This window comes from Anguilla rostrata, chromosome 3, assembly GCF_018555375.3.
Source record: "Anguilla rostrata isolate EN2019 chromosome 3, ASM1855537v3, whole genome shotgun sequence".
NCBI classification, from domain to species: domain Eukaryota; kingdom Metazoa; phylum Chordata; class Actinopteri; order Anguilliformes; family Anguillidae; genus Anguilla; species Anguilla rostrata.
The window spans coordinates 35,579,209-35,606,248 of NC_057935.1; the positions used below are offsets into that span (position 1 = coordinate 35,579,209).

The window sequence follows — 27,040 nt, forward strand, 5'->3', positions numbered from 1 at the left end:
TATAAATTGCTGGGTAATGTGTTCGCTGCTGCTCCGACACCCTCTGAAATCAGCGACCAAGAACGTCTGGCCAGGATATGATAAATAAGTGTGAGGAAAGGAGGGGGAAACAGAGAGTGGGAGGGAGAAAGAAAAAGCAAGAATAAAAGGAAGTAAGCAGTTTGGCAACTCTAGCCAGTATAAATGAAACAGCTAGGTGTGTGACTAATTGCACATTTTAGAAAAAAAAGATTAGGTTAGATCTAGAGAAACACATTACCAATTTTAAAAGTACATTACTAATTTAAACTGTAGAAGTTGTAGGGAATTCTATGCACATTCTGGAAGCTTCTGGTTTACTTTTCCTGTATGCGTATAATTGCATACAGTACTGACAGTCAGAGCCTACACTAGGGAATACTGCGCAGTAAATCGGCAAAGTCTAACTGGAGACATGACACAATGTTCACATTTTGTTCTTAAGCACACTACTACACAATACCAGATGTTTGCTTATTTTTGTTTACAACTAAAAAAACGACACAGCGGAATCAATGTATTTTTAAACCCAAACATTGTGAGTCAAAACCAGCTGAGTCGTCATTTATAAGCTTTAAAAAATATGTCCATTAGAGACAATATAAAATGAAAAGTGCTAAAATGTTAAATGTTTTTTAAATGATAAATAATGAGTGTTCAGATAATCGGTGTTTCACCGACAAAGATTACAGGTAACCAAGGTACCGTAATCACATCAATAAAACAGACATGCCTTCCAGTAGTCTGAAGGTGGGCGTGTGAATGTTTTTGGAAGGGAGTTCTGACCGAGCCGAAGCAGAGACGGCTGGCGCGGCGAGAGCTCTGACGCAGGGCAATGTTAAGTAACAGCGGACTGCCGATCCCTTCCCAGACAGCTTCCGAAACACAAAGCCAGGCGCAGACCTCAGGAACGGTGACCGAGGGAGGCAAACACCTGGGCACCAAGTCTCCCCCGAAAAACAGTCAGGCTCCTTCCTGAATCTCGTCGCCTCTCCAGTTGTGAAGACGTGCAGAACGTCCGCATACCATTCCAAGCGAATCAAACCGATCCTTTTATTATTATTTCTGCGACCCACATCCTTCAAACCTCTCTTGGCCCCAAAATGTTTTGAAAGGGAGCTATTTTTAAATGCTCTATTGCTCCCCTCTTTCCTCCCCCCCCCCCTCATTCTGCAGAGCTGAAGATGTACAGGTTCCCACATCTCCAGCCAAATCCGGCCCACCATCTTCCGCAATCCGCACGTCCCAAACGTCCAGCTTGACCCCCGCGACCCTGAGCGAGGCATCCCTCGTGACGAGTGGGCCTAAAAATAGCCGTGAATGAATCGTCCCACATCAGCTCCGGGAGGAGGGGGGAGGGGGGGATTATGATGGGATCTGGGGGCGTTTTTTTTTTAACTTGTGCACGAGACCGGTAAAGGACTGCACCCGCGCGGAAGAGCCTCAGGGAATGGTGGAGAGCCATGCCGTGCGGCCCGAGGGCCCCACCTGCTACAGTTCGTGCTGGCGCCGTAACACAATCGCCAGAGCGGTTCCCCTTTCTGGCTCACTGAGGGCTTATTCATCGCAAACACCCCTGACCTTTATCAGATTCACAAACGGCTCGCAATCTGGACCCGCGGCTCATAGAAGCCGCTGACGCACTGGCTCCCATTGTAACATTGTTTGCAGAAAGCGGAGCTGGACGTCGCCCAGCGGGAGCGGAGGACGGACACCTTCCTGTGCACTGCCCTCCTGCACCCGACCCCACCCCGCCTCCACCCCAGGGCTCAAGCTGGTGTGGACTCTGAGCGGGCAGAAAACCACGGGCACAGCTGCACCCGAGGGCACCTTGACATGCCCAATGCTCGACTGTGATTAGAGGGAATCAAAGGAGCAATTTGCACGCTGCTCACATGCCCTTGAACACGACCCAAGTTAGTCTACTCCTCCTACTGAAGCCATACTCCAAACAGGACTTAGTCGGGCTTCATCACAGCCGAATAAAAAATAAATAATTTTAAAAATGTGCTGGAATGGAAGTGTCCCATCAGCTATGGAGAACCCACTTAGACATCAAGGGTTAGGAAACCCATCAGCGGCAGGAGAGGAGCAGCCGGCATCCATCACTGCCGTTAACAGAACTGCACTTCATTTCACAAATGTGGCATGTTGCTTATAAAAACCACACATCTGGTCCAGTTCCTATTTTGCATTTCCACCACAGTTTAAACAAAGAATCCGGTGTTTGACGCGGCCACAAGTGACCCGTGCTTCCATGATAAATCCCGTGACAGCTGTGCTAGCTTGGTTCTCAGGGTCCTCCAATAGAATGTATGGAATACCCCTCCTGACTGGCAAAGGATAGAGATGGACCCTGGTTTATAGGGACCTTCAGAGACCTGCTAATGCATGAAAACCTGGCTTCGGCTGAGTGGGTTAGTGAGCCCTTGCAACTGAGCAAATACTAAGGTTTAGCAGAGGATAGAACATTCCTACTACATGGAAACAAGGTCCTCCTAAATCTCTGATTCAGTCCTAGGCTGTTGTGCATGTACCAGCAAATGCCTGTGAGTGAGTGTGTATAAGGATGTACAGGTCTGCACATGATTTTGGATGCATCTATGCACATGTAAATCGGTTTGCACCTAAGCATTCTTTTGCGCATACAGATAAGCGTGCACACATATCAGTGTGTGTGTGAGTGCGCGCATGCAGGTGAGAAAGCTTGTAAATGCATCACAGACACAAGAGGTCCAGATTAAACCTTGTTCATTCGCTTTATCAGAAGGCAACACCAGGCTTTAGCTCTTCAGCCCCGCAGGCACAGACACAGGCAGCAGGGCATGCCACACACCATTGTCCAAACCAACCACTAGAGCACTTTCAGAGACTTACCATGAGGCTAACTAGGGTACTGCAATTTACAGGACGCTGAGAAAGATGACACAAAAAATAAAAATGCAGAGCAGTCATTTTAATCACCATTTAATAACAACGCTACCTGGTAGTCAACACTGTTGACTAAACATATCCGCAGATTAGATGTAAGATGGTCTATGGCACTGTCGATTTCTCATTTTTGAATGTTGCATGCATGGTGTGCGCTAGACTGTTTCTGAAATGTCTCACAGCACTGTGATGCTTGGAAAACACATCGGAATCCTGTACGGAACTGGACATTCTGTGCCTGGTGAATTTTCGCACCTTTCTCATCCAAGGCTCTGCCTAATCATAACAGGGCCTGTGGACAACTGAGGCTGTGCCAAAAATATGCTCTGGAACAGGATAATCAAACTTAGTCCCAGCAGCAGCTCGTCAAGGTACGCCACCCAAGGAAAGAGGCTGTACCAGCCCTCTGCAACACTATCGTTACCTTGTTTAATCATTAAACCTAATGAGGTCAGTGTTACCTGGGCCCGGATTTGAGTACTTCTGACATCACAATGCAATAAACCAGGTCAAGATCACATTCAAATGTAGCCTCAATGGTATACAACACTGTGAGAATCCTGACTGGATAAAACATACGGATATAGGCTATTGTGTTTATGTAATTCAATGGCAAAAACTATTCTTTTCCCTCGCACGCATGCACGCTTCTGCATTCAATTGTATTGAATACAAAAATCTATTTATTTGAATACAAAATAGCACCTGAGGCAGTTCTTGAACAAAATAATGTCTTGTGTAAAGTAGTAATGCATTGTGTTGTGTAATGAATTGTGAAATTTATACCTGAAGATTACAAATTTCCCGAGGGACAGGGCCCAGATTGACATATTGTACCAAGCACATACTGAGGCCTTGTACAGCTGGCTCATAAACATAAATTGGTGACTACTTCACCTTTCAATTTATCCAGAAGAAGCAAGACTTGGTACAATAAGCCAAGTAGTCATACGTTCATCCACACATGCTGAGTGTCTCTATTCACCCATTAATTTCATTCCACCTCTGAGGCATGTGGAAAAACGTTAGGCTACACTCATTTTCCCTACATTTAACTCAGGAAAATGGCTGTATTTGGTTACAGTTGATTGACAACACGGTAAAATAAAAGTGAAATGACACACTGGATTCACTTTACTGAGATGACCATTTTGTTAGACCGATCCCTGTCTATATCTCCTCTCATTGACATCTGAAACATTTCCATGACCTTATGAATGACCTCAGCAACAAAATAAGTGAAATCAGAATAAAAATTAAAACAACAATGTAGGGGAAATAACTATTTCAACAAATTGATAAAGGCAGTAATTCCACATTATCTGAAGTCATCTGCAGGGTCATTTGTCTCTCACTGTTCCTTTTGGTCTTTTTCTGACTACATACACTCTCCAGATTCACTCTGTCCAGAATTATGGATAACCATAGAACGAGGACACTATGGAGAGCTTTGCAGCCAGATGATGCGAAGCCATTCCAGGAGCAGAAATAATCAAGGCCTGTCTGGTCACTGCAATGAACTGGCAGTGAGAGGTAAGCAAGATTAATTTCCTGTGGCCAAGAACCCAAGTTGCCCACCATATTGAAGGCTCTCTCTCTCTGACTCTCTCTCTCAATTCAATTCAATTCAATTCAAATGTGCTTTATTTGCATGACAAGTAAACTTGCGTTGCAAAAACAATCGGACGTACAAAATGACAAACAGACCCCTCCAACTAGGAGAGGGGAAAAAGAAGAAAAAACAAAAGAGTAACAACCCCCATACACATGTGCAAGTAGAGATGCCCGCACACATGCACACACCCAGTTTGAAACTTATTTAGTTTGTGATATAACAATTTATGAACCTATAAGTATTAATAATGATCACAGATGCTATTGTGTACAGTACTTTTTAGTCCACACCCTCTCTTAATTTATGGCAGGCAGAGACATTCTGAGCAGTCGCCTCTACTGCAGGGTTGGAAGGGTTGTAAATCTGGGGTGTGATCTGTTAGCGCTGCAGAGGTCCTGTTTGCATTGAAATCATAGCCCACTGCAAAATATGCAAGGTGATAGGTAGAGTTTCCCTTAGGTTTTTTCTTTTCTTTTCTGGAGAGCTGGCTCATAAAGCTGATACATTGAGGGCCCCTACATTTCTGAAGTTACTTGAGGATGGGTGGGGGGGGACAGGGGTATACCATTATTAATGTAAATACTGGGTATGGCCCAGTGCCACTTTGTTTGGTATCATAGGCTATTGGCCTATCTTGGAAGGTGAACAAGAAATGTCCTAATTATAAGTAGAGCTAGCTAGTTAAGGTAATAAAAAATGAAGTAGCTGACTGTTGCTAATGGTAAAACCAAAAAGGGAAGTCAGCTATAACGCTAATCTAAATCTGATAGCTGATAGTTATCTTATACATAAACTTAGTAAGCAAATTACTAACAACATTCAGCAATTCAAAAAAGTGTATGGATTCATTTCACCAAATAACAAACCACGTGAAGCATAGCATCCAAAATTTCCATAGGAAAACAAAACACAAGGTTGAACTTTGCAAGCTAATGTTACAGCTAACCGGTATCACTTAAGTTGAAATAAAATCATACCATTTGGCCAGTCGTAGTTCTGTGTGTAATAAAGACATAATTTTAAGCTGTTGCTTCATGTAAAAGGCCTGCTAAAAAGGACTAATAATAAATAAATGCTTGTGCATCCCTGCCATAAGTCCTCCATCAGAAAGGGCTTTCAGTGCTGGCGGCAATGTGGTGACATGTCATCCGTCAGCACTCATACCTGAAGCCGCGGGCAACTTTTAAGAGTGAGAGTCAACTACATGCAGAATGATTGATTACTTTTTACTAAATTTACAGAGGATAAATTCCTTGCACTTACACAGTTTAGCAGAAATCATTCAACTGAAAATTAAGTTGAGAGAAGACAACACTGAAATATTTTATTTTGTCATAAAAGATAGTTTACACTGATCACTTTATATATCTGTGTTGATTAAAAAAAAGAAATGATTGGATAATAAAACATTTTTTTTACATTAGCTTTGGTGCAGGAGTTAAAATAAAAATATTATGAGTCAAGACTTAAACTTTCTGGTTTTATATAATCCAAAGTATGATTCTGAATTTTGAAAAATCTATATTGTAATATTGTATTGTTATTGCAATAATGGTGCAAAATATTGTGATATGAATTTTATGCCACATCTCTCACCCCTACTTGTGGATATTTTTTTGAATCCGCAACAATGAGAAAAAAATGAATGCCAACAAATGTCAAGACAACATTAAATATGTTGATCTGGGAGTATCCGTAGCGATTGATCTGACGAAAGCCAACAAATACGTTATACAACACAAGCTAATTACAGCAAATATCAAATCAGAACTTAACATTAAAAAAGTCAATCTGCTTAGATAGCTAGCTAACATGCTTATGTTCAGCTGTTGGCTGGCGTTACTTTGGCAGTTACAATCAGGATGAGAATTGATAGGTCATAACACTTAATAAGATACATTACTTTAGGTATGCAAAAATGTAGGGACCCTTCGTGAAATGGCCTGTTTTGTTTAATCACTAAATCAAAATAAGTTAAAACAACTGCAGGATACAAACTTAAACATGACATAGTTCTGCTCATTTTAATGCACACTTAAAAACGATTGGCTGAATGTTTAATTCAGAAAATAAATTGCAATTGTGCATCAAATTTAGGTGCGCTTCCAGTTGATCCTTTAATACTTTTAAGATGTCAAAACTTGACTCAAGAACTTAAATTAAGTCAGATGAAAACTCCACAGCTTGATACTCTGACCCTTACTATCAACAACCATGGGATCCTCTAAGCAGCTAACTGAGGACCCCGTTATTCTTTGGGGTTGTGTGGTTGTGAGTGGCACTGGAAATCCTTGGAGCTAATCTCTCATCAGTAAAGAAATGCATGCACACAATATTCTGGATATTGACATTACTCCGAATAAGACAGTATTCCAAATATGTTTACATGGCCAATTATAAATTAATTTTCTTTTCATACTCTCGTTCACATGCAGCCGTGAATAGTCCAAATAAGCATAAAATGTCCACATTACGTCCCTTACAATCTTTATTTACCTTTCAAAAAAAATTTTAAGTCGGATGTTGTGTCTTCTTTGCAGGGCCTTCCATCTTTGCATCCTGTGAACTGCTAGCTGTCTGACTCCTATTAAAATGCAATAGGTAGCCTAGTAACAGCAGTGCTTACCGAAAACAACACCCTCAGGCTGTGCGTGTTGCAAACAGTCGTGAAAACCCAGATTGAGATGGATATCCGGAACAAGATGTATACATTCCCAAATAGCTCTCCAATAATCCAAATATTATCATGTCACATGTATTAATTAGAATATGCCATATTCAAAATAAGGCCTTATTCTGGGTATTTAATCTGAATATTCTGCTTGCATGACCCATATATTATTCAGGATATTGTCTTATTTGGAATAATATGAGTGCACATGTAAATGTACTCAATGATCCAAAAATACCACAAAATCAACCATGACTCACTACTAATTAACTACATAAAGGAGCAAAGGTTTAAGGTGTTGAAATGACCATCACAGTCCCCAGACTTGGATATAAATCTGTGGGGGGATCTCAAACATGCAGTCCATGCAAGAAGACCTAAGAATATTTCTGAACTAGAAGGGTTTTGTTGGGGAAAAAAAGTTCCTAAAGCAAGAATAACATAACATAACATAACAATGACGAGAACAGGCCATTTAGCCCAACAACTGCCATTGTCCTAATTAAATTGTACCTAGTGCTATGATTACCAGCAGGCTAGATAGTATCTAACACTATATCAACCCTGGTCTTGAAAACCCCCAATGTTTCTGGCTCTACTAAATGACCTGGAGTTCTGTTCCACACACTGACTACTCTTTGTGTGAAAAAAAATGATACTCAATGTCTGTGCTAAATTTACCTTTTGCTAATTTCCATTTATGTCCCCTTGTTCTACTAACAGAATTCAACCTGAAGAATCTCTTGTAGTTCACTTTGGTAATCCCATTTATGAATTTAAAAGCCTCAGTCTAGGCTAGAAGAGATTAAGTATCTTGAGTCTTTCCTCATATCTTTCACACCAGGAATCAATTTGGTTGCCCTTCTTTGAACCTTTTCCAGAGCCTCTATTTCTTGTAGTAAGATTCCCCAGAACTCCACATAATATTCCAAGTGTGGTCTAACAAATATATTACATAAGTATAACTTATTTGGATTTATACTCAATACTTTTGGCTATATATCCCAGCATCCTGTTGCCCTTTCTTCTTTTTCTTTTACTGCTACCAGCAAATACAAAGAACCTGAAAGGCTTTGATCAACTATTACTCCCAAGTCTTTTTAAAATTGAGCACATTCTAATTTTGTTCCTCCCATAAATAATTCTGCCATCCTACATGTAGAGCTTTGCATTTAGCTATACTGGACTTCATTTGCCAGGTTTCCACCCACTTCTGGATTTTGTTTACATCTTCGTATATTACTTTAGTAGATTCCAAACTGGGGTCTTCCAGTTTTGTATCATCTGCACATTCAACTAAAATACTTTCTATGTCCCTGTCTTACATGTTCTTTAATATTGGCATTATATTACCTTGCTTCCAGCCCTCCTGTATTTCTCCAGTTTCTAAGGACTGTCTAAAAATACCTGGCAGTGGTTTAAAGATGATTGCACCTAACTCTTTGAGTACCCCTGGGTATATGCCATTATGGCCTGCTGCCTTATTTGTTGTTAGTTTATGTCATTTATCCAGTACTTCTTTATCCTCTATATCAATATCTTCCAAGACATTCTGAATTCTGAGTACTGAATATGCCTTCCAGTCTATTAGTAACCTCCTCTTTAGTAAATCTCTCAAAGCTATTTAATACTGTTAGCTGGCCGAAAGAAATGTTTGGAAGCTGTGCAAAGTAGGTGTTACCAAGTACTGACAGATGGGGTACCCAAACTTTTGCACATGCTACATTTATGGTTTTATTTCTTTTCAATCTGTAAAATTTAGCAAGAAATGTAATTACGTATTAATATTTACAAAAACATGTCTTTGTATTTATTTATTTGTAATTTATTCACTGCAGAGGTTCTATTAACAACTCTTTACTCTGTAAAATCAACACAATATTCAACCAGGGGTGCACAAATATTTGCACATCACTGTTTCTGTTGTTAACTGAAGTTATACAGGAGTTTTGGTTATTCTACAAATGGCCAGTTAAAATGTTCATTTAAACAAGAAAACTACTTGGCTTAGGCTCTTTCAGAATTGGCTTTGTCAGTCACCATCAACGCACAGTCTGTCACTGTCTCAATAAAGTGCTCTCTCAATATTTCATTCATTCTTTCATTTGAAAGCCTGGACTTGAAAAAACTACAGCAAGTGCTTGGCAATGCAGTTCAAAGGTTTGCATGTCAAATGAAAGTCCTAGAATGAAACACACATACTACAGTTTCATACAAGTGTGAGATGGATATTGAGTAGCAACACTCCTGAGTCTTTGGGCAACAGTGAGCCATAACTGTTTAATGGTAAGGGAAGCAGTGCCAGGTTGCCAGAATCAAGGGCTTCCACAAATCATGCACAGATACGAAACTTTTGGATTAAAGATGCCTGCAGGCATAACACAGCCAATGTCTTCAAAGTGAATAGATTATGTAATAATTCAACTGCAAAAGAATCCCCCCCCCCCCCCCATAATGACTATTTTGGTAAACAAGTGGGCAAGAAGAGTTCCTAAATAATCCAAATTGTACTTATTTTGGAAATGCCTCTCTCCCAATTAAATCAACAGTCCCAAAAGTTATTCCAAAACAGAATTGATAATTCACAAATGTGCCTCTCCAAACAGCCTCCTCATGAAACTATAAGAAACGGTCAATGATTCCGTCTCTCTCCTTTACAACCAGGAATGGCGGAAATGGCTGCTGTCTAACAACTCCCAGGTGGAATGCGGAGGAACATGTGACAGTTTTGCGGGTTCGCCAATGTTAGCTCAGCAAACACTCATCTGCCAATCAGGGAGAGCCACTCAAACCTGAATGATGTCACAGGGAGTCAAATGTTGGCCCAAGACTCAGTCCTGCAGTTTACTGAAGGCATGGTTGCCCCACTTTTAAACTTTGCTGGTCAACACTGACAAAACAGCAGGAGGAAAAGTGCCTCGTGACATACAAGCATGTGGCTATAGTTCTGCACCCAGTCCCAGCCTCTTTGCTCCCTATCGACTATTTCTAGCAGATGCTCATTTCCTCATTCCAGATCTGAACAGGATGCACAGAGGTCAGTGCACAATATACATTTTTTTAAATAACATACTGGGATCATTACTTCAGTGCCAAAATAATCACAAATAATTGTATTGTACAGCAATATGGCCTCTGTAGCCAGCAGTTTCTGAAAGAACTCTGTGTTTAATTAAGGCAATTTACCCTTTTATACCGATTCCCTGACACTCCCATCATCACAATATTTCAGTGTGGTTAAAATACCTCATTGCTTGGTCGCCATCAGACTACTGATCTGTTTCTGGAATGCACGGCTGAGGTACTACCAAAGGGGATCATGGCAGTGAACAACAGCAGACGTACCTTGCTTCTGCTGATTTTACTTTATTTCAGGGATGAAGACAGAAGGATATGCAAAATCTTAAAAAATAGCCAAAACCATAATTTGGCCAATTATCACCAAAACTCAAGCTTAAGCCACTGTAAACCTACGAAATGAGAACTCTCATGAGTTATACAGCCTGTTTATATTTGCCAGCTAAGACAAGGATAAGCCTTTGTATGTCTCTGCATCATTCCTTCTTAGTTCAATGACAGAGGTTGGAGGTCAAAGGTGTGGGAGTGCATCCCTGTTCCCTGTCTGACCTAAAGCACATGGTCTTTGCAGCCAGCAGCTTTTGAAAAAGATTTCACTTCTATCTGCTATAACCAAGCACGACTGGCAGCTGTTTGAACCAGAGGTCAGCGGTCTGTCACAGAATGTAAATAAACAAATGCAAGAACTCTGCCACTTGCCTCTCTTTACACAAAGATGAGAAGGGAAACAAAACCAATGTGGTTCATTCAGTGGGTATGACTCATGAATAACTTAATCCTTGAATTTTGTTCTTTTAGGATGTTTCTCAGAAATGTTGCTGAGAAGCCATTGCAAAAAACAGAAGAAATGGCTAATACGAACGAAAAGTTCGTATCTGTGCGTGCACGTTTCTGTATTTAAACCGTATGCCCTCGGCAGCCGATAGGTCATATAATTTCCGTATGGGCTCTTATTTCAGCCAACTGGTCAAATAATTTCAATATGTCCTCATATTTGAAAGGGTAACACATACAGTAATGAAGGCATCAGAAAGGACACCAATTCCCATTAATAAACGCAGTCTCATATTATGTCATCGTATTATGAAGAGTGGTTTTAAAAAGGGCGTCTCCTGGTTTCACGCAGATGATCCTGAGAAAAAGTAATATGTCAGTTACTAGCTTTCGCAAGAATGGTGATAATAAACCAGGACCCTGAATCAGAGCCGTACTATGGGATACTGTTGGTAGCCTACTGGGCTCTATCCGCTTCAGGAAAAAAGGATAGCTACTCAAACAAAAACCTTCTGTTCGTCCCTACTTCTAATTGACGGCATTATATCAGGATCGGATCAGCGTTAATAACATCAAAAATTCCGTTTTCGGTTCAGGAGTTTAAAGCAACGTAAAAGGGCATCATATGAACACAATGTCAACAAAACTATATTGCAACACGTGACAGTACAGGCAGCGAAGAAACAAAGCACTGATAACAATAAAAGTAATCACGACAACAAAACAAATTCCGCTAGTGTGCAACACTCACAACTGCGCATGGCTCCACGTCTCTACATTTTATCGATAATTCAAACCTCAAACGAATACTCTTCAGAAGAGTGTTGGGAATGCAACGGTAGGTCTGTAAATGGTAAAGATCCCTCTCAATGTGGACTTTTTGAATTGTTCCTATAATACACGCGTGATACAAAAGAAAATGAAATAACTAATGGTAGCAATAAATACGGTTTCCTTAAAGTAAAATAAAGCGAGACATTACAAAAGAAACACACGCAGAATGACGCCTCTCTAACGTCTAACATGCAACGCCAAAACGTTTGGCTTACATAAAAGTAAATGGCCTTACCATGGTACAGAAATCAGTGGAGGGTTTCGATGATCATACAGCAGCAACTTCGTAGGATCTGACAAACTTCGCCGAACTTCATAAAAGAACAAGGCTTCCGCTTCCGCCTGGAACACAAAGTAACATAACAAGTAAGGGCGAGTCAGTGCAGCCGTCACAAACTGGAATAATCGCTTCCCCAAATCAGCCTGTGCTGCAACCCACTGGAGAAAACAAGGATATTGCACGTATAGCAGAACACTAGCCCAACAAAATAATATATTTGATATGTGAATAAAATAAATGAATCAGAAATGTTTGTTTAAAGAAACAGTCTCGTTTAAGAACATAAATTCATGGATAGCGCCACTAATTTCAAACTAATGCTATTTTTATCTAGCCTACTGAAACATATAATAAAAATATCCGAGCAGCAGTAGCCTAGCGCATGTGCAACCAGTCGTTTTATTTTTACAGGAGTAGCTGCTTACTGTATATGTTGCGAGGATTTTATTTAATTTTACAATGATTGTGTATTTTCCTTTTTCGTTTTTAGCTATCTGTTCATTTAAAACTTTTTCAATGAACTTAGGAAAATTTTACCAGTTTGCATCACTGACTTGGACCATTTAACTTAAATTAAAGAAAAACTGTCAGTATTAAGAGTTTCGGATGCAATGTAGTAATGCTTCATGAGGTCTGCCCATTATAAAAATCCAATTACATTGTATTCAAACTGGCAGCGGTGAAGCTTAAAAGTACACATAGCTGGAAAAAACAATGACCAACATAAGCAGCTCTAGGTTTGTGAAACAGCTAGTAGCCGGTAGTTGGTAGGTATAGTTACCAACTACAGTTGGATGCTGGTAACTAGCTAGAGCTGTGATTGTGGCAACAGCTGGCAACAAAAACATTCAGCAAGTACATTACATCTCAATAACAGTCAAGACAACTACACCTCCATATATATTTTGAAAATGTACTGTTAAGGTTCTAAATGCCGGAGCTAAGTAGCGGTTTTCTTTCAAACAAGCGTAAACAGAACTCTAAAATGCACAGAACTCCCGTACAGGCTAAACATGTGAAAATATGCAACCCAAGATGTGATTACAAAACTAAAAAATGTGCTTGAAATGAGATTCAATGAACCCAATGACATTATAAGCTACCAAAAAACGAATGTTTGAGCCTGAATAGCCTATGTTAATCGTTTAACTAGCACTATACTCATGGTATAGGCTACTTTTAATTTCATCTTCATATGAATTTTATGCTGTGCAGTATTTTTTTTAAACTCATAAGTCAAGCAAAAATGCTTAGAGGAAGAACAATAATGCCGCCCTGCTGCAAATTCCAGCAAGGGCAATCTCTAGACCATGGTTTTGTTGTTCTTCCTCTAAGCATGTTGCTTAATTTATGAGTATCTACCTAACATCATCTATGAATATACTATATTTTGACTTAAGCTTTAGTTGACATACTTTAAATGATATGTGTGTTACAATAGGTTTCCAATTGCTTGTTTTAGACCCAGGCCTACTCGAGTTACTAAAATCACTGTCAGACACACATCTGGTGTCATTTTAAGTTGTTTCCACAAGAGGACACCATTGCATTGTTCTTTTGATAAAATTACCAATGGACTGTTTTAAGTGCAGTGTAATATCTAAATATGCACAGATCCATATGTCGAGACAACCAAACTTAAACAAAACATTTTTTAAACAAATTCATGCACCTCAATAAAGATTAACTCATTGCAGATAATATGAAAAGTGGAGCAACGACTGTTCCACAATCTGTGATAAAGTTCGCGTTTGCTCACGTTAATAATGATTCTTATTTTAATCATAGACAACATACGCCTAATAATTATAAATGCAATGGGCCTATTGGTCAAAATATATAGTTGTTTTCCGTATGCTCTGTTAATGTACACGCGAGTGAAGTGTTGTAGCAAAAACCCTCACCATGTTATTGTCCTCCGAGTCTCAACGGAATTTTAATTAAAATTCATAGTTCGCTATGCAAACAGATGGCCCCGTATATTGTGTTACATGGAACAAATTATTTGTTTTGCCATTTTCCCCGAGGATGCTTAACAATGTGATATATGGGGTGGGTGCCAATTTTATGAAGCATGTTAAATAAAGAAAATAATCGTACAGTGACTTATTTTCATCCATAACGGCTATATGGCTAATGTAACAGGTAGAGCAAGCACTAATCCGATGTACAGCATTCCACGAATAATTATACAGAAACTGATATGTTGTGGCTTCGTAATAACTTGTGACTTAAAAAAAATCTGTCCTCGAATCGCCTGTTGCCAGTTTCAGTTTCCACCAGCTGTTTCGTTGTTTACAATTTAGAGCAATTGGGGCAGGTAGACTACCAGCGTCTGATCAGCCATAGTGCTTCTACAGTGTGAGTGAGACGAGGGATGCGCTCAGACCACTTGCTCTGGCCCAGTCTCGAACGCAGTCTGCAAGGGAAGTGTCAGAATTCTGTACAGTCCTGTCATCACTGCGCCATGAACTGGTGCTTTTTCCAGGTAAGCAGTGTGGCCAGGGGCGTCGTAATGGGGGGGAAAAGGGGCCCAGAATTTTGTGCTACACCCCTGAGTGTGACACCCAGTTGAGAAAAATAAACACATGCCTACTTTGCACCCAGTTGAGGAGAATAAACATTTACCAATTTTTTCAGTAGCCAGTGTCTATTTATTTGCATGCGCAAATTAAATTAAATGGCATGAATATCTTCAAAAGAAACCAAAATATAGAATGCTTTCCTTTCGTTCAAAGATTAATATTCCTATCCGTAACTGATTGTGCGTCTCTCTCTCTCTCTCTCTCTCTCTCTCCTGTGGTTAGTTTTTTGATAGTCTTTCTCTTTATGTTCTTTGTCTATTGTTTTTATTTTTGAAGTATAGCAATTTTCTGTGTTGGAAATGTCCCAATAAAAGAGGTTTTTAAATAAAAAAAATCTCTCTCTCTCTCTCTCTCTCTCTCTCTCTCTCTCTCTCTCTCTCTCTCTCTCTCTCTCTCTCTCTCTCTCTCTCTCTCTCTCTCTCTCTCTCTCTCTCTCTCTCTCCCACCACAAGGTGGCGCTTTGTCCTAAACACTGACAGTGAAAACACATTTTCTAACGTCATGCTAATATAGCCACGACACCTAAACTGATAACTGAATTATCGATAAAACAATACATATTTATTAATTTGATGAAAACTTGCTTTATGCAACCTAACTACAACCCGGTCTGGTCTACAACGAATTTATGGCAGTGGCCGGAAACACCGTTCAGTGTTAAATCTAGTAAAATGGTCAGCGTTAAATGTTGTCTTACAAAATAGGCCTACAGTTTATCCATTAGATTTATATGTGCTCTGTTAGAGTCGAATTGACATTGGACATTGTATTGCGTACATTCATAATTATATTATAGACTGAACTTTAAAAAAGTGTGGTGCAAAGAAAAGTGTCAAAATTTATGTGAGCATGAACATAAATTTAAGATAAAACTTGGATTGCGTTATGTATTTCCCGCAGACTTTTAGTTTAAATTGACTGAACCCATATGTATCTTACTATAAAGGCGCATAAGTAATGCAGCCTATGCGGAAAAAAGACAATAGTAGGCTACAATATAGAAGGTTAAAATTATAATTAAGATGGGCTTGTTTATGCTAAAGAGGACAGTGCGGCAGGTGTGTGCAGCAGGTGGCTTTACTTTCAATGCAAAGCCGCTTTTACCTGCGATTTTCTTTAATATTGAAACCGTATTCCACCCTGAGCCGCATTTGGGTTGTGGGCCAAAAATAATGTCTGTACCTCTCTTCCAGAATGATTTATTCCGCGAAAATACCAAAGAACTAATCAGCAGAGTAACTAATTAATACAAATCTGCATTTTTGCATAAGCAATTAGTGCGATGAGAGCGCAATGAAATGGGGAGCTGGCTCCGTTTAATCTAACTGCTTATTCAAGCGGAAAGGCATTGGGGCGAGACACTAGGTCCCTGTTTTGGGAAAATGTTTTTTGATTAGGAAGAGGAAATGAAAGGTCAGATCATCAATATTTAAATCGCACCGAAACGGGTCTGTGTTTGCAACTAAACTTCGTCCTTTTTCACAGTAGTTAAGTGGTAAATATCGCAAGACAGAACTCAGTGAAACAATGTGAAGGACGTCCTACACGCACTCAAACTCTAGGAACACATGTTTGTCTCCGCGCTGAACGTGTTGTCACGCTCTTGTCATCAGTGGAATGGCATTGTCCTTCCATACTCCTGTGGCATAAAGTCCCATGCGCGTGTTGGAATAGCCAACGTTGATCTCTAATCTGCTCATCTTGTGATTATACGAAGGATAGGGAATCCAGTTTAGTGTTCAGTAAGTACATTATTAATATTGCTATTGGCCTACTTTGCAAAATAGACTAAACGCAGGCATCGAAATAAACTTACCCTTTTTACCCTTTACTTTAAATTTACATAATTTAAAATATGTACATAAAATATGCCCCGTGTATTTTCACAGAGGCCTATAATAAATCAATTAAATATTTTCCGTCACACCAACGTCTTATACGTGGTTTTACATAGGAGTAAGGAACCGAAAAGACTTTCTTTGATATTTATTTATTTTGGATTATTGTCACCGGAAATTCACAGTAGGCTATAAGTCCATTACATAATAATAATAATAATAATAATAATAATAATAATAATAATAATAATAATAATAATTCAATGTATTAAATGTGAATACATCTATTGGCAGAAATGTCGTATGGTTATTTTCATGCATTGTTGTTACTACCGTAGCAAATTCCCCATTTACACTCAAAACAAGTTTTCCATCTAAACTGCTGAGTGTAAAATGTTGAGAAAATTATTTCTGCTGGCCGAATGAATAAATAATTCTTGCTGAAAATTAACAGAGGGAACTGTAAAAAATCACAAAACTTAGTCACAGAACTTCCTCAACTGCCATGTGCTAAGATGCAAAAACTATGTTTAGTAGCTCACAATCATTGGATTCCAGAAGTAACATAGTGATCTTAATATATTAAATGTGTCAATAAACTGTACCGTGCGTACAGTCCCATGCCATAATTAAATTAATTTAATGTCGATGCGATCGTCCATTCAACGAAAGTCGCTGTCGGTGGTGCTGAACTTCTTCACTGTAACTTTAACGCGACTGATACTGTTTGCTCAGCGACAATAACCAGGACAGAGACAAACAAAACATGAAAACCTTTTGCTCCGGGCTGGGAGATTGATCAGGACAATTTGTCGTGTTACTAGAGATCAGTTGTTTTCCTGCTGGTCCACAAAACGCTGAGTTACTGTGGGTACTTCACGGTTACCAGGTTATCAACATGCGGACTTGCACCCTCTTGTATTTAAGCCGGGACATTACCACCAAGTTAAATATAGATGAATCACAGCTAAATAAACACTGCGTGTGGCATTTTTCATGCCTGACCAAGCACATACAGAGACCCTTCTCTCTTACCTGGAACTCGGCGCAGCTGAACTGAATAACAAAGAGACCTTGAAAATAAGACCTTATTGATAGAACCGCGGAATAAATATTAATGAATTTACTGTTAAACTCTGAGTAACTTTTGAATAAAATTCTAAAAGGAAATATCAAAATTTTTTATCTATTTCCTCATTGTTTAATTAATTATTTTAAACTGTTATCCCCCTCCCCACAACAATTAAGAGATTTTAATCTGGCAGATTTTGTTTTGTAGTCATCTGAAACGCGTTTATTAATTTCATCGCTCCTAGGCATAATTTTGGTTTTAGTTCATTTTACAGTGCGCCCATTTTGTTATTGGCCGTCCGCATTTCTTGGCTTCATTTTGTCGTAAGCAGATGGATACAGTGATTGATATGTGCGCGTTTCATGAGAAAAAAATAATCACCAATTTGGGTTCATACTTTTATTTCATTGATACAAATAATCAATGAAATTTGTTCAATTATAAACCCCGGGTCTCACAACTGCTTCTCTAACATAAGTTAAAATCAATTCCTGATTTCTGTCTTTAGGCCTATTGTCTGGTGTTCACCACTTGTTTGGTGGCTGTTCAACGGTCATCACGTCGATTTCACCCAGATATTATTAAATTGAATAGAAAACACCAGATTTCGGACGTTGGATCAGGCTAGTGAGCCGTGAAATAGGCTTTTGTTAGTGCGCGTGCAGCTCGCGTGCCGACCTCAAGTCTGAAAAGAAGGGACTCATTGCTGAGTGGGGCTCAATCCAGACACTACAACTACTGTGTCCAGTGGAGAGCACGCACAATTAGAAAGATTATCGGTGACAGCGACTGGACAATTCCAAACAAGCTTAAACCAGTGCTTAGTGTTGTCTGACCCACTAGCCTACCTTCAGTTTTTTATTTATTTTTATTTATTCCAGGCCCAGGTTGTAACCATAATTTACAAACCACATTATTATTATTATTATTATTATTATTATTATTATTACTTAACAACTATACATCTCAAGCAGGTCTCTTTCATAGATTTAACCAATTAACCTCAGGCTGATTAAACTAAACTGATTTTCTTGTGATTTTTGTATAATAGAGGAAGATTTGCTTGTGAACCTTCATAAGATGATACAAATGTCTACACAATCACGGGATAGAATGTAATAGTATATAGCGCGAGAGATGACTTGGATTTGTTATTTAAGAGAACATGTCCCATGTTTCAAGGGTTAATTTGTCCTACGGGTACAAACAGGTCCGCGGAGTCTCTAACTAGCGACAGATGGCCACTTTCTTTTGGCCACAAAAGGATGGAATAGAGAGCTCTGTTGAATACAAATGGAATATGTCACGTGACGCTGGGGGCCGTTTGCCTGACGTAGTTGACCATATGGCGCGTGCCAGAAAAAGAGGTGGAGCCTGCTGTCAGTCATTGGTGCAAGGGTATTAACCGCAGCAATAGATACATGCTCATCTCTCAGCATCAGCAGCATCACTATATAACCTGAGCATCCACCGCGCGCCCAGTCACAATACTCCCAAGGACCTGTCACGCACCCAGAGGGGCATGAACCGCTAATAACAAGACATTCTGCAAGAAAGAGGTACTTAGTCAGTTTATCTGTCTGCATCTTTATAATATCATTAATACTTATTTTCAGTTTAGTGTTTTCCTCATTGTAGCCTACATGACACTGTATGGAGTTAGATGTGCGCACTGATTTACTTTTGTCTATGTTCTTAAGGAATAGTGATTCGGCAGCCAAGTTCAGTAAGCATGCTTTCAAATATTGATTTGTACAAAGTGCGCCAAAGAGAGATGTGAAAGAAATAAGTAGGCTACTTATATGCTTTCTGTTAAACCGCTAATTAGTTTCTGGACAATAAAAAATGTATTTTATAAGATTGTTTGTTTAAACAAATTTGCTCAAATGTGTAGTGTATTATTAGCACTAATGTAATATTATTATATAAGCTTTATCATTATTGTAAATATATCTTAGTACATTTGCCTCTCAGACAATGCAATTGTCTCTCAATGCAGTTACTTAGGAATGTGCATCCTATGGTATTATGTATGATATACATTTCGATTTTAAGACGATGTCACTAATATTAATTGTAAAATAATTGTTTTCCACGAATCAGATACATTTTTGCCCACAGCCTTTGAGTGCAAGAGTTATAGATTCATCTACTTACAATCAAATCAAACAAAATTGACACAGCAGAATACAATGTATAAGCAGTTGAAGTGTACATAATAATGTACGTTATTATCTTATTATAGTGTAATAATCGATACATCGAGTGTGTGTTATTTTCTGCGTAAACGAATCCGTACCAGGTATAGCCCTTTTAACGTATGCTGTCATTATCTTGACAGAGTTTGATCATGACGAAGTCATACAACGAAGAAAGTATGATGCCAGAGTCCAAGAGCACAAACTGGACGGATGAATGTCTGAATTCCCAAGAGGAACACGACATGGAAAATGAAAACGGTGAGCACGAGGAGATGAGCAAAGATGGTGAGGACGAGGATGAGGAGGCGCTCAATAGATTGGAAGATGACGAAGAAGAGGAGGACGAGGAGGAAGAAGAAGGAGACGAACAGAAACCGAAGCGACGTGGACCGAAGAAGAAGAAAATGACAAAGGCTCGGCTTCAAAGATTCAAACTGAGGCGCATGAAGGCTAACGCACGTGAAAGAAATCGCATGCACGGACTAAATGATGCGCTTGAGAGTTTGCGTAAAGTTGTACCCTGTTACTCTAAAACTCAGAAGCTCTCAAAAATAGAAACCCTAAGGCTGGCGAAAAACTACATATGGGCTCTTTCCGAAATCCTGAGATCGGGTAAAAGCCCGGATTTAATGTCCTTTGTGCAGGCCCTATGCAAGGGATTATCTCAGCCGACCACTAATTTGGTAGCAGGCTGCCTCCAGCTGAACCCCAGAACTTTCCTTCCAGAACAGAGCCAGGAAATACCCTCTCATATGCAAACAGCAAGTGCTTCCTTCACTGCCCACCCATATTCCTATCAAACTCCCGGTCTTCCTAGCCCTCCTTATGGTACAATGGACAGCTCCCACATATTCCACGTCAAGCCGCACTCTTACGGCAGCGCACTAGAACCGTTCTTTGAAAGCGCTCTCACAGACTGCACTAGTCCCTCATTTGACGGACCACTGAGCCCACCTTTGAGTGTGAATGGGAACTTCTCTTTTAAGCACGAGCCTTCGTCAGAATTCGAAAAGAACTATGCCTTTACCATGCACTACCCAGCAGCTGGTCTGGCGGGACCGCAGGGTCACGCCTCCCTTTACGCAAGCTCCGCGCAGCGCTGTGAGATACCGATGGAGAATATTATGTCATACGACGGACATTCTCACCACGAGAGAGTTATGAACGCTCAACTTAATGCTATATTTCATGATTAATTAATCCAATGAAACATTCATGAAGACTTTTTTAAAAGCGTCCACGCATTCGGGTATCAATGATGCAAAAGTGCAAATATATCGCGTTTAAAATTATGTATGTATTTATTATTGTTACTGCCTTTGGGAGATATGGGAATTCATATTCCCATTCACTTTATGTATCATACCCTATAGCGCTTCTATATTAAGGTCACAATGGAAAATTGATGTGGCCACGTTCAGAATGTGTTGATCCTATGATTCATATAACAAAATCACAAGCAATAATTAGGAAACTATGCAATTTTTAATCGAATAATGGGCCAATTAAGAAAATAAAGATATATATTTTTTTCAACCAGCATTTTAGTACTTATCTATCCCATATCGAATTATTTTGTTGTGATTTTGTACAGAATTGTTAATTAACTTTTATAAGATCAATTACATACTTTATCCCATGCAACTCCATTAATGTTTTATATAGAGGAACCTGTTGTTTATTAAAAAAAAAAAAAACAATAATGATGTGAAAGTAATAATCAAATTATTTAACCAGCAAATTATTTAACCACTGTTTAGAAATCAGTTATGTTGCCTTGGCACTTCTTTACCGTAAATTCACGCAAGGTTGCACAACACTGACTAATTCATTACCCCCAAAACGCTGCGAAACAAATAAATAAACAGCATGACTATCATGCACGACTATCATCCGGAAGTTTTATCTCCTCTAGCCTATTTCTTTGACCCGTTCATTCCCAATGCGCTTTATCTTTACATTGGTCCAATGGGTGTGCCCTTAATCCAAAATGATCCCAAAACAGAAATTAAAGACTGGTCCTTTAAATTTCAGATTAATTTGGGACCTGCGACTGGCCAGATTAAGCAGATTCAATCCCATGAGAGTTGCTTAGTAGGCTACATATAGGAATGCTCCACAAATAGCGCAATAGATATTGCATGTACCACAGTCCCAACAAAGTGCTGTTTAAAGTGTGACACTGGTTCAACTTGAATAAATTTGTACTGTACATTTGTCTGTAAACCTGTATAGTATGATGTATTGCCACAGTGCATTGAGGCTTTATATTAAACATCTCCGATTTATTTATGTTTCAGATAGTATTGAACTTTTGGTTGCAGTTATCTTTCAATGTGAATTCTTAGTGTATGTATTTCCTATGGGATTCTTGTTTTTATTTTTATTTTGATAGCTCATAAAGGCGTAACTTATTATTTGTAGAATAAAGTCCCTTGTTATTATTTTGCCCTATTCGTGTGAATCTGTCAATTGTGTGTTAAAACGATGTACCTTTTAGAGTAGTTGATTCTGGAAACATTTATTTTAGCAGATCCAATCAAATCATATTCAGATGTATTACAGCGCAGGCTAAATTATTATAACATAGCTGAGTCATTCCCCTTAAGAATGACTATTTGGGAAGGACACCACGGCGTCACAGGTGGGTTAGAATCTACAGTCATGTCAGTTATGTCAATCTAATAAAACAAATACAGTATTCTATCGGTAAACACGTTTAAAACTCGAACAAATGGGGACAAATGGACAATAAATATTAGATTATTTTTTTATATTAGAGAGGAAAAATATTAAGCATCAGTGATATGTTCTGTCCTTGACAAGAACTCGTCAGTGTCGCGACTTTTCTGTAGTTCACTATCAAATACTACGTTGATAGTATCCATCATGCACATGATAGATCCGAATTCGGTAGGCTATCCGGAGAATATATTCTTTGGCAACATTTCTTCCCCTTTGGCGGTAGTTTAAATCATATTAGCATAATCTGACCCCCCCCCCCCCCCCCCCCCACACACACACACACACACACACTGGCCGTGGTCCTGCAGCGAGAATAGCCGTGATTTTCACTGAGATGCGGCTTTCTTCCCTGAAAAACTGAATTTCTTGTTGTTGCAGTAATAAAATCAATGAAGACAAGACTTGCTACCGGCGATTTAATTAGGAAAGATAGTCTCATGAAGTAGATAAGATGTTAGAAAACTTTAGTATAAATGGAGGTGTAAAATATTAATGGCAAATGCAGACACACATTTACAGATGAAATGGATAAAAAAGAATAAAATAATACTTCAGCTATTTAAACCGGACTATGCCGTAATATGCAATAAGCCGGGACATTAAAGTTTATGTTTGTCTAGCTCAAGGACAAAACGAACGGTTTTCTGCCGCACCATGGATTGCTGTAGTCGTTCAAGAGGCACGGGCATGCCACCATCTTTTATGCAAACCGAAGGAGGCACAGATGTTACTTCTGCAGGGGAGGGTTTAATTTATGAAAATGATCTTATTTATGCATGAACACTCACTGCATAACTCAGTATTTTCATCAGATGGGGAAATATACAGAAGCAATGCCAATGTTCGCAACATATTCTGTAAATGCATTCCCCTTAAGAATGACTGTTTGGGAAGGACACCATGGCCTCACACATCATTTTTCATATGTCATTATTTCAAGCGACTTTCGCCACTACAGGACCTGACCGCAGGCAAAAAAAAAAAAAAAAAAGCACAACAGTGATGAAAACATAACTTGCAGTCATCTGCATCATTTCTGATTTTATTGTAGACTCATAAAATGTGGCATATGCAAATGCCATATATCATCTCGAAGTTGCTTTAGTCGTCCCGATGTGCCACTATTGTGATACAAAAAGTTTTTTAAATCTCCTTTAAGTTATTTCAGTTTTTTAAACTCTCGGTGAAAGGCAACTCATTGCAAATCTTTGGTCGTAATGCCCAAAATACAAGCACACACAAGGCCTCAGTAAATTAACGATGATACATTATTCTAAAGCATTATTGCAAAGCACGCGGATAGATATTCGTCAATGTAATTAGGCATACGAAATAACTGTAGCCTATATTAGGCTTATGTGTAGCTTAAATAGATAAATACATTTAAAATGAATTCTGTGTGATTAGACAGACTAGTCAGAAAGCCCATCGCGCCGTGTGTTATTGGTCATGTATCAAACACTTTTCAGGCTGGGGGCTTTCTTTGGCGTAGGCCCACCATGGTTAAGAATCTGTTGAGTGTCTATATACAGTAGTTACTGAATATGTTTTTATTTTACTGTTTAGTTCTTACAATAATGTGCACGTTGAACCTTTAACTGTGATATTTTCGTTGCCACAACGCCACGTGCGACATGACAAATTAACTCACGTGTTATTGTTGGTACATTTGCTTTGCAGAAAAAAAAGAATATATATTCTGGAACTTCACATTGGGATAAAGTCATATTACTTGAGATTGTTTGTCATAGAGTATTTTTACCGTTACACTGTGGGATTTCAATCAGGAACTCTCCATGGTGCTACGAATCTTAGGCTATTATGCTGTTCTGTGGGGTGACACATTTATAAATATTGAATTCACAAGCAGAGATTCAATTTAAAACGATATCCTGTAGTTTACCTATTCAGTTTGACTTTCGGTCAATTACGCAACAGAACTTTACGAGTGGGAAGTTGCGCAGAGGCACGTTTTGTGTCTGTTCAAATGCATCTACTGTTAATTGTGCTATAATAATAATATTATTATTATCATTATTCATTTAGGCCTATTGTTATAGAAATCATTAACAATGATCATATACCAATTCTTGTTATTGCACACTTTTTGTTTTAGCAATGTTTTTCGCGACTTCTAGTAGTTTCAAAACGCGAAATGCCTCTGGGAAAACTAAATTAAAATGTTTTCCTTTTATCACCATTCAAGACCCCGAAGAAGCATTATTATGAAAATGCCATTTTAATTAGGCTAATTTTAGTGGCCGGCTGCAAGCGGTCTGCGTAACCTTAAAAAACGAAATATTTTATTATGAATATTTTTTTCCCATATATTTGTTTCAGCATATTTCATAGTTAGACTAGAATTGTTCTGCACTGCAACCATAAGCCAAAAGGCTACGTAGCTATACAGGTAATACGTGTGTGACTGTGAATGGGCCGAGACGAGGAAAACAGATTATGAGGCGCGTAACCAAAGCTGAGTACTCACTTCGGGGACGCGCACTACCGAAAGCCTAAACACGCAGGCAGGCCCAAGAGGAAGTTTCAAATAGAACCATGCAATATCCGAAAAGCCGCGGGGGCGCGCTGACCAGCTAATGAATACAACAAGGCTAATTGTGGAAACAACTGTTTGCGGCAAACATATAGGCTAAATTATGTTCGAGTCCCCGCGGAAATCGGTAAAGGTCCTGAAATCTAGGTCGGAGAGTCAAGAGGAGTTACACGAAATGCAACTGGTATATCCTATGAGATCTGACGACCGATACCAGAAGAAAAAGAAAAAGAAGCAACCAAAACATAAAAGGGAGAAGCGGGCTGTCTTAGTTCCGGAAACTTGCGCCGAAGAGTCGCCAGCGACAGTGTCCGAGAAGAGGAGAATAGGAGAGAAATGCTCTGCTATCAGTACGGATGACCCGATAGTCAGGGGTATATTTAAAATAGAGAAAAAAAGCTGCGACGTAGTTCTGACTGCGACAAGGTTAATATGGACTCAAATTCAACCGGAGACCCCTACAGGTGGGTTGCGCTTTGTTTTTACTGTTTCTATGGCAATCAGTGGTGCAGCCATTTTTTGTTCTGTGACAGCAGGACGGCAGTGTAACCAAAATAGACAAACTAGGGAAGACATATTTGGCACATACAGGGTTTACTAATCAAACGATTTGCTAAGAAATGCACATTTGCTCATTTCTCGGAAAAGGAGATTGTATTAGTAACTGGTTAGTATCTGTACAGTTTTGCATGCGTTAGAACTTAATGGCGTTCAAGGAAAAACAGCATGGGAACCCTTGTGTAGGTTACGTTTGCGTGCGTGTAGAGGGGGGAGAAGAGACACCAGGGTTAAGAATGTGCTTCATAACTTAGAACGTGATTTTAATTATACCGTCAGTGTACAGTTTAACGCGGAATGTCAATTATCTGGTAAGGTTCAAGTTAAAACGGTTTATTACGTCCAGAAACATGTCCATATTGAGTTGAACCATTCCCCAACCAGGCACCCTAACCCTCACTCCGAACGAACCTTCTGAAATCTCTGCTCTCTCATATCTTGAAGTTTACTCTGTTATCCTTTTAGTTATGTTCACAAGCGTAATAATAACCCCACACAAGATACAGTGGCCTCTAATATGAATTATTATCAGTTTAAACCATTGATAAAGATGTCCAGAAAAGGCAGTGTCAAATACTCAATAGGAGAAAATTGGAAAATTCTATTATTTTATAAATAAATAAAAAAAACAAGCATTCTGTTTTCCTCAGGGGATGCCACAATTATTCACAGCCCTGTTTTCAGTATTTACTGAACGCTCCTTTTGCAATGATAAGATGTCAGAGTTGTCTAGTATATATATATATATATATTTATATTATGAGATTGATGAACATGTTGTGGGGATTTCTGCCATTACTCCATATTTAATCTTTCATGATCTTATTGAATACAGATCCTTTGGTCTGTGCTTGTGGACTACCCTCTTCAATTCAAACCTCAAATTTTAGCCCGGAGACTAAGATATCTATTGCAAAATGAATCAAAACTAATTTTGTGGTTATTTAACCATTCCCTGGTTGATTTTGAGGTATGCCTGGGGCCAATGTTTTGCCAGAAGATCCATTTGTGGCTAAGTTTGAAATTCTTTATGGAGGCTTCTGGGTTTTGGCCAAAGTGTGTTGGTACATGATAAAGTTCATGCTTCTAGTCACCTTAACAAGAGCCCCAGCACCAGTAGATGTGATCCAATCCCATGACATCAGAGATCCACCTCCATGCTTCACTGTAGGTATGACATCCTTTTCTACATAAGCACCCTTCTTCTCATGCCAGATCCAACACTGGTGTGCATGAAGAGCAAGACCAATGTTGAACTTCGATTAGAACTGGATGTTGTGGTCAAA

General features: G+C 39.1%; 3 protein-coding genes across 5 annotated transcripts in view; 2 read left to right on the forward strand and 1 right to left on the reverse strand.

Moving 5' to 3' along the window:
* Positions 1-12,305, reverse strand: part of itprid2 (ITPR interacting domain containing 2) — a 38,336-nt gene extending 26,031 nt beyond the window's left edge. Inside the window, exon 1 of the mRNA XM_064327319.1 lies at positions 12,157-12,305. The gene's annotated coding sequence lies outside the window, so the exon portion shown is untranslated. The remainder of the gene's footprint in view (positions 1-12,156) is intronic.
* A 6,826-nt stretch (positions 12,306-19,131) lies between these two features.
* On the forward strand, positions 19,132-22,339 carry neurod1 (neuronal differentiation 1). Its single transcript, XM_064327323.1, has 2 exons — positions 19,132-19,255; positions 20,040-22,339. The coding sequence occupies exon 2, from the start codon at positions 20,047-20,049 to the stop codon at positions 21,091-21,093; it is 1,047 nt and encodes a 348-aa protein (XP_064183393.1). The 5' UTR covers positions 19,132-19,255; positions 20,040-20,046; the 3' UTR covers positions 21,094-22,339.
* Positions 22,340-24,984: 2,645 nt separating this feature from the next.
* Positions 24,985-27,040, forward strand: part of cerkl (ceramide kinase-like) — a 45,253-nt gene continuing 43,197 nt past the window's right edge. The window contains exon 1 of one of the 3 annotated variants that reach the window (XM_064327327.1): positions 24,985-25,660. In XM_064327327.1, coding sequence (XP_064183397.1) covers positions 25,300-25,660 — 361 coding nt within the window. In that variant the 5' untranslated portion in view covers positions 24,985-25,299. The remainder of the gene's footprint in view (positions 25,661-27,040) is intronic. The other 2 variants (XM_064327325.1, XM_064327326.1) reach the window with 2 other exon arrangements.